This window comes from Typopeltis vanoorti, chromosome 18 (genome assembly GCF_054136105.1).
Source record: "Typopeltis vanoorti isolate ZY-2024b chromosome 18, IOZ_Tvanoo_1.0, whole genome shotgun sequence".
NCBI lineage: Eukaryota > Metazoa > Arthropoda > Arachnida > Uropygi > Thelyphonidae > Typopeltis > Typopeltis vanoorti.
In genome coordinates, this window is record NC_143566.1 from 21,684,358 (window position 1) to 21,703,225 (window position 18,868).

Below are 18,868 nucleotides of genomic sequence, written 5' to 3' on the forward strand. Positions count from 1 at the left end.
TGGCGTTTAAGAAATCTTGCCATACTGTCTATAAAACAGCAACTGAGTGATGAAATAAACTTTGACAATGTCATCAACGATTTTGCGAAAAGAAAAGCAAGAAAATAACATTTTAGAATGTTGGAAAATAAACAATGTTTTTCATTTATTTCCCTATACGTCGTTTTCACTTTTTATAATTTTTTTAAAAACCTATGTAGGAATTACCAACATTTCGGAAAAACTGTGCCATTTATAACATAATAAATCTAAAAGCATTTTTGAATACATATGGAAAGATAATTAATTAAATTGGAAGTAAACGATTAAAAGTGCATCATCATGAACAAAGTTTTAATTTTTATTAAACAAAATAATATGATATGATAATGTTATTACTCATTTTTAATGAGAATGGTTGAGTTTCTCAGCCCTTGCAGAGTTGCTGAATATCTGGCTCAATGTTGGTCAACTTCAGTCGAAGATCAACACCCACACTAAGATGATTTCTGTATTTTGTTTTTATTTGAAGGAGCGATGAAATCCTTCTCACAAAGATAGGTTGTAGAAACCCTGCATGACGATATTCAATGCTGCTTCAGATAATTCAGGAAATTCACTTCTCACTGAAAGCAAGATCCAAAATCGAGCAAAACCAAGATCACGGAATTGCATTGTAAATCCACTGTCACTTGAAAGCTTGATTAACTGTTCTTTTTTTTAAATAACGAAAGGTCGTTCTCGTGACTGCAAGCCTGAAATGGATCGCAAATCCAGAAATTTCTCATAAAAGTTATTCGGAAAATGTTTCAAAATACCGTTTCAGATTTTTGAGGTGATCAAAAACCATTTCCAGAAACTCAGAATCAACAAAAATATCATTTTCCACTAAAAAGGATTCCAATGTTTGAGAAGGTGCAAACTGTCTTTTACATAATTAATCCATAAAACCAGTTTTTTCTTGAATGGCTTTATTTTGTCGTGGGCATCAAGAGCAGTTAAAGAATTTCCCTGAATGGAGAGATTTAGTTCATTTAATTTCGAAAAAATGTCTGAAAGATGGGATAGTGTTGATAACCATGCTTTGTCAACAAGGGGTTATGCAAAATCAGAATTATGTTCATTTACAAATAATAAAACTTTTTGTCTTAATTGAAATAACCTTGTTAGTACTTTGCCCCCAGGAAAGCCAGCGAATTTCAGAATGAACAAAAGTTGTATATATTCATTGCCTGTTTCACTGCAGAGTACTGAAAATAAGCTGTAATTTAATGGTCAAGCTTTACTAAAATTAACTAGCTTTACAACATTGTATAGCACAGTTTTAAATTCTGGTGGCATTCCTTTGAAGGCTACCGCTTCCCTATGTATGAAACAATGTACCCAATTCATATCCAGAGCTACTTTCTTAACCATAGAAACCCCACTATGCCTGCCTGTAAGGGCGTGAGCTCCATCTGAACAGAAGCCCATACATTTTTCCCATTAGATCCCTTTGTGCATTATGTAATTATTAATTAATTAAAAATTAAAAGAAACACACGTATTAACCACAATGAAAATTATTTAAATATTTCATCCTAAGTATCTTAGGACATCATCATCAGTACAGTAGTTTTAAACAATTATAGGAATAACATACAGTTAGGACACATGATTACAATAGAATCTCATTAAACGTGCTACAGTAGTAAAAAAAAAATTAACGCAATTTTGTATGACAATTTCCCATACTTCAGGAACAGTAAGAACGTCATTGCAGTTTAAGTTTGGTCTGTGTAGTAGGACTTCAGAACTTTCTTTGTATAAATGTTCATGTTTATATAAAGATCTATGTAAAAGTTTAGACTTTTCCCAATGGATCCTATGGTTTGGATTTTCAATTCCGTGTTGAGAGAGGCCAGATTTCTGCAGTTTAAAAAGACGAATGTGGTCTTGATGTTCCGAGATACGTTTCTGAACAGACCTACCTGTCTGTCCAAAATAAGATAATTTGCATGAGCATGGAATCTCATAAACGCCAGGCAACATCAATGGCGAGAGTTTGTCCTTAGGAGAAGGTAACAAGTTGTAAATTTGGTTGATAGGTTTGTAAGTAGTGGCAAAATTGTATTTCTTCATAATTTTAGAAAGACGTTCTGAGATGCCTTTAACGTAAGGTATGGGAATCCTATGGACTTCTTCCTGTCTGGTTTGATGTGTGGAGAAGTGACTGATAATTTTTTGAGTTGTTTTAGGATTACATCCATTTAGGATGGCTGTATTTTTGATTACTTGTAGTTCCTGGTTTAAAGATTCTTCAGAGGAGCAGAATTTGTGTGCTCTGGAAACTAGTGATTTAATAATGCCAGATTTCTGAGATGGATGATGAGCAGAATTGTGAATGTAGGCTTGCGAAAGACAGATGTGGCGATGGAACCGTCTTCTTTTCTTTGGATGTGTAAATCCAAAAAGGAGATACCCTGTGGAGATTCTTTTTCTAACGTAAAGTTGATGCGATGATGAAGAAGGTTAATTAGTAATTATTGAGAGTGTGAAATATTTCTTCTCCAGTTGTTCGGGATGACAAAGTTCTACAAAACAGAATATCATCATGAATGTTGTTATCATGCGCATATCTTACGTAGCATGTTAACTGTGCATCACTTGTAACATCAGTAGTCTCCTCTATTTGTAACGCATAATAAGGGCTCTTCTTAACTCTTTCGATTAACTGAGATTCTACGTCACCTGCCATATCATTAATTCTGCGACCGACAGTGTCATTTGAAAGAGGAATCAAATCAACATCTTTTAGTAACTTGTTGCCAAACATCGTTTTTACCACATCTTTTATAGCTGGAAATAGCAAATTTTCCCTGATAGAATGAGATTTCCCTGTTTTCGGTATGTGGAAACTTAAGAGATAGGATGCTTCCAGTACCTTGCTTTTAATGGAACCCATGGCCGAAACTATATCTTTCCCATGATTTAATGTCCCTAAGCGTCGCTGAAAAAATTAAATTGGTTTATTTTTCACATCACAATGTTTAGTTTCTAAATGTCGAATTTTTGCAGTGTCGAATTTCATACACTCATTCGACAACACTTCATAACACAAAACACATTGAGGTGTCTGTTCACTTTCATCTCCACAACAAGTAAACCTGAATTCCAAATATGAACTGTTATATTTCCTACTGTATTTTTTCTTTGAACTGCTTGTTTCTTCTACTTTAATAGTATCAGATTTACTTGCCGTTACAACACGTCTATCAAAATTAGGGTTTGTATCACCTGTTTCATTTGCCCTTCTTTTCAAAGTCCTAGTTCTAAGCCACTTTTCCATTATTAAAAAACGTTTTCGAAAAATATAGAAATATAGGGGTTAACTCATGACACACTTTGTCCAAGTATCACTTAGTTCTAAGCCACTTTTCCATTATTAAAAAACGTTTTCGAAAAATATATAAATATAGGGGTTAACTCATGACACACTTTGTCCAAGTATCACTTAGCACTTCTAATGATATACTGAGCCTTGGTTGAAATTTGGATAACACATGCTCACTTCAAATCTGACAAAACAGCAAGGGAAGGAGGAAGCAATAAAACTATACTGTCGTTCACTTCACCCCTCTTTTATTATTCGTCATTCTGCCACTACAAATTTAGCAGCAGAATAAAAGAGGGATGAGTGAACAACAGTATGGATTTATTGCTTCTGCCTTAGAACATTCTGATGCTATTTGTTGTTTTTTTTAAGTCTCTATTTGATTTCAATAATTTTTACTTATTCAATTTTAATTTGTTTTGTTTGGATAATTAAAAAATATATATTTATTTAATTAATTTAAGTCTGCCTGCGGACCGCCTGCCCCATCGTCGTGGACCACCTCTGGTCCGCAGACCACAGGTTGAGAAATACTGACTTAGAGACATCCAGACCAATGACAGCCATAACTAATGCAAGTATCTAAACTACACTCTGCTTGTGGAGTAGTTTCTTTCATCATAATGGCGATATATATATATATATATACACATTTGTGAGATATAACATCCCATGCTGAAGAATGCCAAACCTAGAAGCTGGAATTCTCTTCTCTGGCTCAAAAATTTCTTTTAATCATTCTGTCATACTTATTGTTTTTTTCTTCTTTTTTTACAATTCTCATAATTATGTTAATTATTCCAGCAAAATTTCTGTTCCCAAAGTACAATTTTCTATCAAACTATTTACAGTTGGACTGCAGAAAATTACCTCATTTTAAATATTGAAGTTTACATCTTCAAACTGACTTTCCTTTTTCCACTAACTATGTATAAGATGCTGAAGTGCTTGTAATTAGTGATAATCTAATATGTCTTTGCAGACCACCAGTACAACAGATAATACTTACTATCATCCTAATGTTCTCAACCTTCTCTTAACCAGTTCTCCTTCTAAGCATACTGTGGAACTCAGATCATAACCTCAACTGGATTTCCAATTCCTCGCATTTTTAACCTTGTTTAATTCTTTTTAGAATTATATGGCCTTCATCTCCTCTTCAGGCATGGTTTTCTAACAAGCATACCAAAGTAACAAACAAAAATTCAGCATACCACAAGCTTCCTGAGACAAAAACATCAGTTTCATGCTCTGGTACTGTACAGGAGCTTGTAATTGCTGGAAAGGGTGAGGGAGAGAAATAAAAACTGAAAATTGTCATTATTTTGAAATAAGTAAATGTATAAACAAGCCTGCCTCCTGCTACTTGGCACAACTGCTCTTTCATGCTTCCACCACTCTCATCATATCCAGTGGGTATATGATATTAACATGACCCACAAACATAACAGAGCTTCTAACATCATTCTCTTTGCTAATGCCTGCATAGATAACCAAGGCAAATCATTTCCTATCAAATCTGCCAGCCTGGCTGGCTGAGTGGTTAGCATACCTGATCTCCAACCAACAGGTCATGGGTTTCGAATCCCACCATGGGCATGGATGCCTGTAATTGTCTTTAGGTGGGAGATGAATTTCATTGCTGGTGTGAGACCACTGCTCCACTTATTGAAGGCCTAAAGTGGCTTGAAAAAGTTCCATGTTTGGTCTCTAGAGCAAGGTTTTTAGACTACGTAAAAATAAATAAATATTAAAAAAAATCTTGAAGAGTCTGGATACCAAATAAGGCTTCTAATCTTGATGGTAGTGCTCAATTATGTTCAAAATATGGGTTCTACAACTAAAATTCATTCTATGTTGTTTTTATAATCTTTCACACACATCTGGAATCCATCCTACAGCATGGAAACAATGATATATATTCATCCGATCTTGATTTTCTTTCCAGTGGAAAATATTAATGGAAAAGATCAAAAATAGTGTAAGCTTAAAAATAATACTCATCAACAAATACTTTATTCTTTCCCATACAACAGCCTATCATACCATTAGCAACTATTACCATCAATCCCACCACTCTCAGTCCACAACACAATAAATAGGCCATCAATCCCACCACTCTCAGTCCACAACACAACACAATAAATAGGCCATTCATAGACTGTTAATGCTCAATATATAGCCTATATCTAGTCAAGCCAGTCCCTCCCTTTTCTGGTGTGACCCATTTTCACAAATGGGGTTCTGGCAAGTATTGCAACTAGAAAAACCTTTTCTAGTATGGAAAAAAATGTCCAAAAGATGCATCACACAACAAATGACTTATCCATGATATACCATCACACTCACTGGAAGCCAGAAGTAGCTATTACTATTGTTTGGCATGCCTTTGAAGGATATCACCTACACAGTACATGATACACTTCAAGTAACATACTAGCTGAACCAATTTATTGTTGTACTAACCTAGAACTTCATTTTAGAGTATAATAGCAGTTCAGAATTTAGTTGTTACCTAGAATAAAGTTCCTGAATTATCTATCAGTACACCAATGATATAAGTTACTGTTCTTTCACTGATAAGATTATCATAAATACTAGTACTCTTGCAAAAATTAATTTAAAACATTATATTTCATCCAGTTTTAATGCCATAATAACCTCAACAATATAAGCTTTCCTTACCAATTCCTATTTCTAGTGCAATAAGATGAAAGACTACACAAATATTTTTTGATCTACTTTCATCGAGTTTGCCACCATAGGTCAGATAAGCCTGTTTACTGTAATCTTTATGCTCATATACTAAGTGTTTTTATATTAAAAACCTTACAAAGCGAGGTGTTCTTGTACATGGGTCTGATGGTATAAACTGTCTTAAAACATCATATTATGTTTTAAATCAGATTTAAATCAGAAAAATAGTCAGATTATATAAACTAAAGATCAGGATAGTGGAGAATGGAATCTTCTGTTTTCCATTAAAATCAGAATTTTATAGACGTATTTCAGACTGTAGTCGTCTTCTGCTTCTCCGACCCATCTTATCCTCAGAAAAAATGTCAGTGCCATACTAGCCAACATTAAAATCATTCTACAACCATTATATGGAATGTAATGAAATGTTGAAGAATGTTTTTTCATCATAATGAGTGGTCAAAACACATGCTATATAACCGGTCTGGGAGAGGTCACTACCCAGACCGGTTTCGACCTTTATTAAGGTCTCGTCCGTGGGAGCCAGACCCAGAGGTGGTGATACCAAGGTGGAAGCAATGAAGAAGTCCTGAAGATGCTTCAGGCGAACAAACTTTGTTTGCTTACACTTGGATAACGGATTAAACTAAATTTATTATAGCCTAACCATGTGGGAAAAAAAAAGTCAAACATATTTCTCTAAATCCAGAGTAATTTAATAATAAGGTGAGACACCTTTTGGCAACTCGTATAGGTAAATCTGGTCCCTTACATTTATAAAAATAAAAAAAATAAATAAATAAAAAAGATTACTGTGAAACAGCACGACCCCTAGAATTTTCGAAAATTTCAGAACAAGCAATTCCTTACCTCTGGAATATTACCGAACTAAAAATATTGATTATACATATAAACTATCGTCACTAGTTTCTTCCAGTAACATTCTATATTTGCTTAGCCATTAAAGAAGAATTAAAACCGAATATTCCACACACGCGAACAACTATGGTACAGAAATCGTTTTATCAAGGATATAACTACCTTTTAATAAATATTGCTGTCATCTTCGGTTCAAATCTAATATTTCGGAACGTTCTACTGATAAGCATTAAAAACCTCTTCCAACATAATCATTACAGTAAGTAAACGGGACCACGTTCGACTGATTTACTCTCGCTCTCAAAACCTCATATAAGTTAAACTATCTTCATGCAAATCAACAAGATAATACACCGAGAAAGAAGAAATATCCATTTTGCTTCATTGTAGCACTCTTCACCTAAGTTAACTCAATCTTTTCATTTGTATGAATAGTCCTCATAAGTACTATCATTGTTGGTGTCATTATGATTTAACTTATAACGTGTTGTTAGGATTACTTGAACAGTAATAGCACAGGTCAGCTTGCGTGGTTCTGTATAGTGCTTTGGTTGAAAGCTTGAACACAATTTTATCGAGCAACAAGCTTACAATTCGGCTCTTCACCTGAGAGCTGCATATGAGTCTCCGCTTTTCCCTTCAGCCTTAGGCTTGGTTGATAAACTAAGTGCAAGCATCTAAGTCGAGCGAAATAAATAAATATTTGAGGGGGGGGGGCTAAAATTTCGAAACGTTTATTTTCGTTTAATTCGATATAGAAATAAACGAATTTCGTAAAATTCGTTTATTTCTATATCATAGGAATAAATAACGTATATGCACTCAGTAATACTTTTTATGAGCAGAAAAATGTCTTAATTTGAATCCTCCCCTAAATCGTAGTTCATGTGCCCTTCTTTTCTCAATGTCTTTTATGTATGCATTGCTTTGTCTAATTTCTCCCAATCGGCTGGGCCTCCATAGCGTAATTCCGAGGACGAGGTAGCATTTATCTTTCAGTTGGTTCGCATACCGTCTAGGACAGGAGAAAGACTTATAATGCTTTTCGACTGAAGGTGAGTTAGCTGATCTTATAAAACAATGACAGGGTTTTACCTTCCGTAAAGTCAGTTTTTTCACTCTGCAAAATAGGCAAACCAGCCGGAGAACCGCAGTTAACAGATATAATATATAGGCTATAATAAATTTAGTTTAATCCTTTATCCAAGTGTAAGCAAACAAAGTTTGTGCCTGAAGTATCCTCAGGACTGAGGCAACTCGTGGTAAAGGTGGACCAAGCTCTCATCACTCCTTGTCTTAGTATCTCCCATAATGCAAAGAACATCTCCTTTCGGACATATATAATGCGTTGCATTAACCACCTTACTGGCCATTATGGATCAAATACGCATCCTCATACGCTTCGTATGAGGATGCGTAAATATATCCATTATATATTTCAATGCAATATCAGTGGTATTACAATTTTAATATGCACTTTACATCCATAATAACCTTGACCGGTAACCGGTTTCGACCTTTATTGAGGTCTCGTCAGTGGGAGCCAGACCCAGAGGTGGTGATACCAAGATGAAAGCAATGGAGAAGTCCTGAAGATACTTCAGGCACAAACTTTGTTTGCTTACACTTGGATAAAGGATTAAACTAAATTTATTATAGTCTAACCAAGTGGAAAAAAACGTCCAACATCTTTCTCTAAATCCAGAGTAATTTAATAATAAGGTGAGACACCTTTTGGCAACTCGTATAGGTAAACATGAGTTTTCCATTGCTTCCACCTTGGTATCACTGTCTCTGAGTCTGGCTCCAACTGATGAGACCTCAATAAAGTTCGAAACTAGTCTGGGTAGTGGCCTTTCCCTTGAAACATTGCATTATACATGTCTGCAAGGAGATGTGCTTTGTATTATGGGAGATACAAACGCAAGGAGTGATGAGATCTTGGTCCACCTTTACCACGAGTTGCCTCAGTCCTGAAGATACTTCAGGCACAAACTTTGTTTGCTTACACTTGGATAAAGGATTAAACTAAATTTATTATAGTCTAACCAAGTGGAAAAAAACTTTCAACATAATATATAGGCCTGTAGCCTTAATGGTTTCGGTCGTAATTTAAAAAATAAAAAAATTCAATTCGATTCGACAGACTTGCCTGTCCTAGATGTTACAAGAATGGCATTTTTTTTTGTACAATCTCGGTTTTGTGAGACCTTGGTGCAGTGGTTTTCGCAATGTCAGTAAAGTCATTGACAACACCAAGTCCTGAAAGCAGTCCTGACGATGGCTTTCAAGGAGTCTGTAACTTTCTTTTTTATATGGGAAAGTGGTTGCATTTTTATAATCGTAGTTTCTTATTATGTTTCTGTCTTTCCTTTCTTTCCCTTCTTAGCAACTTGTGTACAGCTCCTAGATCATAACATCGTTTCTCTTTTGCTTTAGTCCTGATGATGCCCATTTTTCGGATACTGTAAGGAGATATACAAATACAACGTCGCTGTAGCTGTCTTCTTCCTTCAGATTTCAATATCCTGCTATAGGGATCTGACTGTTTCTAATTCTACAATGCAAAATACATTCTAGGGTGTAATTTTTTAATTTTTTTTTTTCATGATTTCCGCTTCTAGGACATGTTTCAAAATTGTTCAAATACTCAATTATGGGGATTGTAAGAATGTACACTGCTTGGAAAGAATTTCAACGAACACCCTTATGGGCTTCCGTAGCTCGCAATTGGAAGAACGATGTCATTGCGCCCTTCGATTGGGATAGGCGTAAGTTCGATTCTCGTCGCGACGGGAGGAATCTTTATCTGAACGATTTTCAATCGAAGGTGAGTTAGCCAATCTCATACAGAGGTAGCAGGGTTTTTTCCTTCCGGAAACTCGGGTTTTTCATCCCGCATACAGACAAATCGGCCATTCAGAACATACGCAATTTACATTTACAGACATAGAATACCAGTTATGGTGGAGGTGGGCGGTTGATGGAGATGATTCGCAGTAGAGGTTCGGTGTAGTGGTTGAGACAGTTGTAGGTGTCCTCCCGCGATGAGTCTTCGGACTCCTTGGAGGTGTCAGGAATAATAATAATAATAATAATAATAATAATAATATGCATGACCTGCTACATGGCAATCATGCCATGTAACGAGTCACGGGTTTGTAATCAGTGCAACTGAGTCTGTGAGAAGGGAACTGAGGGAGTATGAAAGAGGCGTTGTGATAGGAGGGCATGTTGCAGGCAGGCCTATCTGTTCGGAAAATTGTTGAAAATTGGGTCATTTCCAGGTCAACAATCAGTGATACAATACTGACATGGAAGTGCAGGGAATCAACTGCTAGTGCTATGCGCAGTGGACGACCCACCACACCCACCGGTGACCGTAGGTGCGATAAAGGATGATATGTAAAAACCACCATTCGTAGACCGACACGTTGAATGCAGAGTTCCAGGAATCGACAGGAACACGAATGTGCACAAAATCATTCAGAACCGAGGTTCATAACATGAGTTTCCATGGGGGTAGGACCACAAGTCCTATATTGCCCGAACCAACGTGCAGCGTCATCTTCAGTGGTGCAAGAGTGTGTACAATGCAACATGGAAACTTGGAAAGTTGTGTTATGGAGGCGATGAATCACGCTATATGTTCTACCAGGCAGGTGGACAAATCGCAGGTGAACGTCTCTTGCCAGAGTGCGTAACCCCAAGTATGAAATTCGGAGGATTTGATGGTATGTGGTTTGGCCTCGGAACTCTGTTTGTGGGGGCCACAAACAATGAATCTCAAGAGGTATCTGAACATTCTGGACAATGCAATGCTTTCTACTTTGTGGCGTTTCTAAGGAAATGACTATTATCTCTTTCACCTAGACAATGCACTATGTCATAAGGCTGCTGCTGTAACTGTATAGTTTGTCTACGTAAACCTCATCACACTTGACTGAGCCGTGATCTCAATCCTTACTGAACATCTGTGAGATGAACTGGAGCGTCGGGTGTGTGCAAGGGACGTCCATCCCACAACAACCCTGGATCTCATTACATGCTTACAGGAAGAATGGCTCAAAATTCCCATTGATTGCTATCTTACGCTTGTGGAAAGCATGGCCCGTAGGACTGCTGCAGTCATCGGAGCGAAATGAGGTCCTACATCTTATTAAAGTGGGTGCCATTGCGGTTTGTACTTCACACTAAGGTGTCCAACGACTTCTTTCCAAGCAGCGTGTGTGTGTGTGTGTGTGTGTGTGTGTTGCCTTAAGTAAATTTTTGACACAGAAAATCCAGCAGGAGGCGCTAAGCGCGCGCCTCCTGCTATTTTTCGGTTTCTTTTCCCTAGTCCCATTCCATACTGTATAGGAATTATCTTCTCTAGAAATTTTACGAGAATAATTGGTCAACAAACATTCACTTAATTTTGCCTCGTCCGCTTCTGTGTTTGGTAATAATATTCTTATGCTTGACGTCTGTTAAAAATTTCGCGTTTCTAGAATCGTCGTGAACCTTATGAGGTCATTACCCTAAGAATAAACAGCCCAGATAAAATTACGCGGCTGTCTGCTGATAATGTAATTCTTTTAGACCTTCAGGTGGTGGTGGTGGGGTTGTAATTGTCACATAGGGAGAATCCGCTGTGGTTTCATACGAAGTCAATAAAATATAAAATGAAGTATTCCAGAATGATGTTACAAATCTGAATATTTCACAAAAATCATCACGTTTGTATTCCTGTAATACCAGACGACACCAAGCAGTTGTAAAAAGGAAACTGGTTAGAGTCGCTTAAAATCTCCAGTATTGTACCAAGCAATGAGACTCGTCTACAATCTGGTGGTGCCTCGAACCATCGATACCATGCTGTTCCTCTGAGGAGGTGTGCACCTCACTCCTTGATTCCTGCCTTGTTGGATAGCATTCTCGATAAACTTCTTCAGCTTGAAGTTATATGTCTTTTGGTGGATAATATCCATGGGTGCTAACAGGTTCACTAATGAAAAGTAAAGTATAACCTCAGCATAGATTAAGGACATAATCTGAATCGGTTGCACTAGCGTTTTAGATCGCCAAGATTTAGTTAGTGTCGTTATTTTCTATAAATCATTCTATCTAGACTAAATAAATACCTATAGTTCTCTTTCTTGGAGTCAATTTCGAATGTTGTTGGCTCGTAGCTCTGAATGTCGAACCCATAGCAACTATCAGCCATTCAACATTCACGTCCACTGTAAACACGGATGTTTGTGAATGTCTTTAAGGTAGGGCAATATATGCATTTCATAATCATTGAGGGAAGGTTTCAGATTTTTCTAACTCTAAGCTCACCCACGATATACAAAATGCGCTATAGGTTTTCAATCGTTCGTGAGTGGAACTAATGTAAAAAATGTTCATGGATTGCACAGATTTGTTACATGAAATTTTCCATGGAATTCTTGGATTCATTGCAAGAAGTGCATTCTAACTCACAAACTATCACAGTTCTTAAACTCAGTGAGAATGGCTTTACAACTCCCTCTGTAAACCATGGCATTTGTTTACCACTCTCCCCTTCCTACCATGTATTGAAAATTTTCTTCTACCTTCATCCTATCAAAGTCCTTCAATAACAACTCACACATACACACGCATTTTTTTTTTTTTTTCATATCAACCCAGTTTTTGCAACTGATAGACTTTGAATTTACAGGAAGAAAACTCTGCCACTTCTGTGTGATGCCGCCTGTTATAGAGGGGAAATAATTTTCTTGACCACGTCAATATATTCTTCAACATTCAAGTGATCTTATATGCTACTACTGCCCTCTTTTGCAATACATCTCTGAACTTCAACTTGTTTACTATCACGCTGAAATCCTTCACAGGTTTTTGTAATTCAATCCCATTAATATAATACATGGCTTGTAATATCTTCAGTTACAAAATATATATAGGTTTTTTACCCCGCAACATTGAAATTCTGGAAACCGTTATCCATGTCCACAATATTAGTTGATTAAATGCTATTGCAGGATTCCATATTATTTAGAATTACTAATGCACTCTCCAGAGCCTCAGTAGCTCAGTCGGTATGAACGATTCCCTAAAATTAGAAAGACCTCAGTCTGATTCCCGTCCATTACTTGAGGAACTTTTATCTGGTTTCTATCTTCTAAAGGTGGGTTAGCCAGTCTCATACGGGGGTAGGTTTTTTTTTTTTTTTTTTCCACTCGGAAACTCGGGTTTTTCATCCCCGGAACATGCAAACCGGTCCCGTGAACACATACGGGTCACATCCATGAATACTTACGACAATATGCGGAAGAGATGGTGTCTTCACCTCATGTCGTAACGCCGGTAGTTAACCATGAGTCAAATCATGATAGTCAACCTACTAGATAGGAGATGGCACTTGAATGGGGAAGGAAGATTCATATTTAAGACACATGAAATACATCGTTTGTTATGTTGGAATACGTTATTTTGTCCTCCGTTTGGTAAATTTATTTATCACAGTGACAGATCAAATAAAATGTTTACCCAATTTCCGCTAAGTGGAGGCGTACTAATGAATTAAATGCGCGGCCAAACTATAATTGCTAGGCTATCCCCAAACCATTAATATTTCTAAAGTCTGTTAAACTTCAATAAAATGTTAAAATGTATGTTTTGTTAAATAACATGCTGAATTTGAACATAATAATAATAACATTTTAGTGCTAACTGAAATGTTATTATTATTATGTTCAAATTCAGGATTTGAACATAATAATAATAATTATGCCCTAACATACTTCCTTTTATTCTCCCCCCCCCTTTTTTTTTTTTCAAATTGGGGGGAATACATAACGAGAAGTAGAACGTACCATTTGATATCTATCCGTTTTTAATTTTTATTTAAAGATTGTTTCCTGAAATAATTAATTTGCGGTATCACTAACAAGGCTCTTTAATCTGTTTATTTTACATATTTTAGTTTACATTTTTGCAATCAACTTATATTTAGCAGTACAACTTATATTTTCTTATAAATTGTTGTACCGCTAGCTTTGCTACACCATGGGAGGGGATAATACACCGTTTTGAATATGGCACTGATAACGGAACATTCAAAAGAAATGTTTATTATAAGAAATAGGACAGTTTTTCACATTACAATCGATACAATAACCATTTATTCTCTTGATTTATGAAATTCTTTTATTTAAGTAGAAAACTGCAGGATTCGGGTGATTTCAATCAAGATATTCCTCCGTCCAGAAAGATTAGTTTTAGTGGATACACTGCTGTTTATGCACTGGAATAACTGCAATCTGTTTTTCAGGAAGTTCTAAACTAAATTCTGTGAAAAATTTATTAAATAAACGACATCTCAAAATTTTTAGAATACTCCCTTTCCCCAAGGAAAAAGAAAAATATTATCTTCAGTTCACATACCAAGGGTAAGGTTTTCGCTTAAGAGAAAACCATAAATAATAATATAAATCCTATAATTCCCCAAAGAGTAAATAGGTGAAGTACATGGGCTACAGGCTTATACTATGTATTTACTTAAAACTCTTTAATATCTCTTGATTTAAAATGAGTAGTACTAGGAAAAGAAGTGAAACTTATGATTTCTGTCAAGGGTAGGAAATAACTTCCTTTTTCGTAATAATAAAAGAAAAATGCTGTTACATGATTTGCCATGTTTTCATGGCTATACGGAAGCATAGTGAAAGCGTGGCTCCCGCCCCCAAAAAGGAAAAATTTGGAAAGGTACTTCAACGCCTTAAATGGTAAATACCAGCCGAAACATGGAAGATTAAGACTGCTATTATCACAGTATTTCCTCCCCTACACACACACACAACACATTTGAAGCTTGGCAGATGATATGAACACACACACACTTCTTTTAAATATACATTTTAAATTATTTAAATTATACTTAATTTTTAATAAACTGTTTCATTTTCTGTGTTAATTCCTTCTTTAAAACTCGTAGCTCGTTTTAAAGAGAAAAAAAAAAAAAAAGATCGCATTGCAAAATGAGTTGGCCATCGGCTCTAGAAGTATTAATGTTTCGACTAATTTTTCTCTAAAATGTTCCAAATGAACAACTAGAATAGATGGGCTAATTTTTGAATAAATTTCCAATCAGATCCATCCAGTCCGAATGCAAAAGTAAGTTGCGTATCGGAGGGAAAAAACTAAGCTAATAGGCGTTTTATGAATTTCAAACTATGCACTTCATAAATTATTACTTGAAGTACATTTCGCGAAATTCGTATAGCAATCTGCTTATGAGAACATCAAGAACTACATCATACAAATTCAGGAAGAATGATAAAGCACTAAGGTGAGGTGAAGCCTGATAAAAGAATGATAAAACTGAAGAATGATAAAAAAAAAAAATCAACGTCAAAGAAACCTTATGTATATAATCTACCATAGTTGTCAATTAAGGATAAGAAATTCTTTATTCTCTGTGGATTTCACTTTCGATTTTCTTCCTTCCTTTTATGAGGACTTTTATGAATCAGCTGAATGCGGCCGGGCTTAATATTCTAATTATGTTGGAAGCAGGAGCGGATCGTGCATAGACACTGCGGAACTGCAGCACCCCCAATTTTTCTCGATATATAAATATATTTATTAATTTATTAATATTTGCTTGTAATATTTAATTTTATCATCAACAAACCTATACAATTCTTTTATTTTGTATAAAAAATAATAAAAATCCATCTTGTAGCACTTCGGAGGGGGAAGGACGCTAGCTACACTGTGTTTACCACAGCGTCATATTGCTACGCGAGCAAGCATATGCACGTCATAGTGAGATGCGAGCTATTGGAGTAATGCGGCACTGTTCGTCAGGCAGTTCCACTGTTGTTTCCAACATAATTAGAATATTAAGCCCGGCCGCATGCAGCTGATTCATAGAAGGAAGGAAGAAAATCGAAAGTGAAATCCACAGAGAACAAACAATTTCTTATCCTTAATTGACAACTATGGTAGATTATATACATTAGGCTTCTTTCACGTTGATTTGCGCCAGTAGCAGATTGCAGTTTGCTTTCACATTGCAGTTTGCGCCAGTAGCAGAGTGTTCGTAGTGCTTATCGTGTTTACTCCGTCTCTTTAAATATTTGGACATTACAATTAAAGACATAACATTTGTTATAGTTTTTATTTTAGAACATTATTGGGTTTATGATAATGGATTTTATTTTTAAGTAATTTTGAATTATACCAAACTGTATAATTTTATCGATAGTAAACAATATTTTTTCAGGTTTAATTATTTTAAAAATTTTTTTACCATAATTTTGATATTTTATCCAAACACGTATCCACTGTACTTATAGTGTGTATGTGTATTTCGAAAGTTGCAGCACCCCCACGATTTCAAGCCACGAGCTGCCACTGGTTAGAAGTGTTTTATGTTCATAAGCAGAACATTATAAAACATAGACTTTGGTAGAAGATAACGACAATATAAGATAATTATATCCTTCTAAATTGGCAGCTATTGGCTTGCAATTACGCGTTGAATATTGAATTCGAATTATATTTTAATTGCTAAGCAAATATCGAATATTATTACTAGAAGTAATGGAGTGACGATGGGGTAAAGAGGTATACTCCTTCAGAGCATATTATAAGTATTAGATAGTTATAAAATATAATCGGAAATTTCGGATACATATTTCCAAAATAGGCTGATTTTTGCTGAATAAGGGATAACTGACATGAGAGCCAACACGTGTAGCCAGCATACCATATCTCTAACTGTAAAATGCTGACAACTCTCAGATTATCTGATGTGAAATAATAAAATTGCTTCAATTTTAAAGATAATGCAAGATTGTTGACATTCCCTCCCCACTCCTCCATGGCGGTTTCGATCTTTTTTGACATGTATGGCGAGGAAGGAAATGGAAAATCTTTGAGATAAAAAATATGTTCGGCATCTGTGGAACAACTTTAATTCTAACCAGTACTGCGGTTCCTCTTCCCCCTAAGGAAAAGGACAGGCAGGGAAGTAGAAGATCCCGGACGTGTGTGTGTATTTTCACTTTTTATCCAGTTTGCTCTATTAAAAAATAAAAATAAAAAAGCTTACAGAAATCCGATTATATGAGAGAATAATTTCTTAAAAAATATCTCATGTAAAAAAAAGTGAAATGAGCACTGGGGAAGTAGGACAGGCTAGTCTACTGATATTAATTTTAATCATCAGTGGTGTTGTTGTTCCTGTTGTCATGGTAATGATCGAATTTCAGAGGACAATTTTCCTTACCAGAAATTCAAAAAATTAACATCGCATTTTTAGATAAAAAAATATGCGTGAATTTCAACAAAATGTGAAGAATTAGTTAAAAATTAAAGGAATAAATTGTCGAAATCGGCTGAATGATGCAACCTTGTTGCATCATTCAGCCGATCCCCTCTTCACCTTCCGCCTTAGGTCGTAAACCTGTTGCGAAAATTGTTATTTGCAATCTATCTTTCCACCTTTCACGGTCATTCAACTAGTCTTCTAGTACTTATTTTCCATTTTTCTATTCGTTTAACTATTCTATTTTTTTTGTTTCATTCTGTTGACACGCTTTTGTCATTCCTTTTAACTCTTTGCTATCCATTTACTAGTTGTAAGGCAGATATTTTGTATACTTCTTCATATCCGATGTTATCATTTTTGTTTGTTTTTTTTTCATTTATGTCGCAGCGTTTTAACGATTTGATCTCAACTGTTTCAGGGCTTATTTCAGATGCATACGTTAAAACTGGTCTTATATTAGTTGCGATATTCATTTTTTTATCTGTTTAAGCATCCAGAATCTTGTTTGCTTCCTAAATATTTAAAACTAATTTCTTGTTGAATTATTATTCTGTTTTTTCTAACTTACACCCGATTGGCCACTAATCACGAGTGTTTTGGATTTTTTCCTTCGATATTTCCATATTATATTTTTGCAAATCTGTTTGAAATGCAATACTTCTTTTTGCAAATTATCGTGTGTGTCTGCTAATATCACTGCGACATTCATACGAGTGAAACTGATTATATTATTGTCTATTTTTGTTCCATTTAACTTCTTATCTTTTTAGTTCTGTTATTATTTCATCCATTAAAATATCAAACAGTAGTAGACTTAAGGAATCTTCACGTTTTATTCCTTTCTTTATTTTAATTTCTTTTGTTTCATTACTGACACCTTATTACGCATTTATTATGTGTATAAATATCTTTGATAAGCTTTGCTATCTTTTTTTTTTCTTCTTTTCACTATTATATTTCACTATTATAAACATTGCTGAGGTATTCAGTGATTAAGTAAGTAGATCTTATTGTCATATTTGAAGTATCCTGTTCTTATGAAGATCGAGGACTTCTTGAGCAGGTACATTTCTGTTTTTTTTACATTGGGAACTGGGCTCAAACTTCTAACATCCATGTGTGCTATGATGAACTCGAGAGAAAGATTGTTGAATCTAGAGAAATTTCTCTAGATTCCTCTCATATCAACAACAGCCTAAGTTTCAATCTCTCTGACGCACATGTTGCCTCTGTTCAGTATTGGAGCACTCGCGACAGCGCGTAGTATACGTTTGTTTGGAACTCAAGCTCGCATTTTGTTTTCAAACACGCTACTGTCTTTTTGTACTCATTCTGTTATTACAATTTTAAGTCTCTGTAATTCTTTACATATTTCTTTGATTGTGATGCCTGAAGATTTTGATCAATTCAACGAGACTAGCAAATTAGTAGATCTTTTCAAATATATCATGTCATCTTTTTATCTCTCGGTATCAGTCATTAAAGCTATTTCATAATATTCCAACCGAGTAAAATTGAATTCTGAATAAATAAATAAAAAAAAATAATAAAATAAATATATATATATATATATATATATATATATATATATATATATATATATATATATATATATACATTAGATGTTATAAAAT

The 18,868-nt window shown here is 35.2% G+C and overlaps 1 protein-coding gene across 1 annotated transcript in view; it reads right to left on the bottom strand.

The window, feature by feature from the left end:
* LOC150096531 (T-cell activation inhibitor, mitochondrial-like) overlaps positions 1-7,415 on the bottom strand; it is a 106,403-nt gene extending 98,988 nt beyond the window's left edge. Inside the window, exon 1 of the mRNA XM_090408552.1 lies at positions 7,091-7,415. Within this exon, the coding sequence (XP_090264678.1) occupies positions 7,091-7,158 (68 nt within the window). The 5' untranslated portion in view covers positions 7,159-7,415. The remainder of the gene's footprint in view (positions 1-7,090) is intronic.
* Between the last annotated feature and the right edge of the window lie 11,453 nt (positions 7,416-18,868).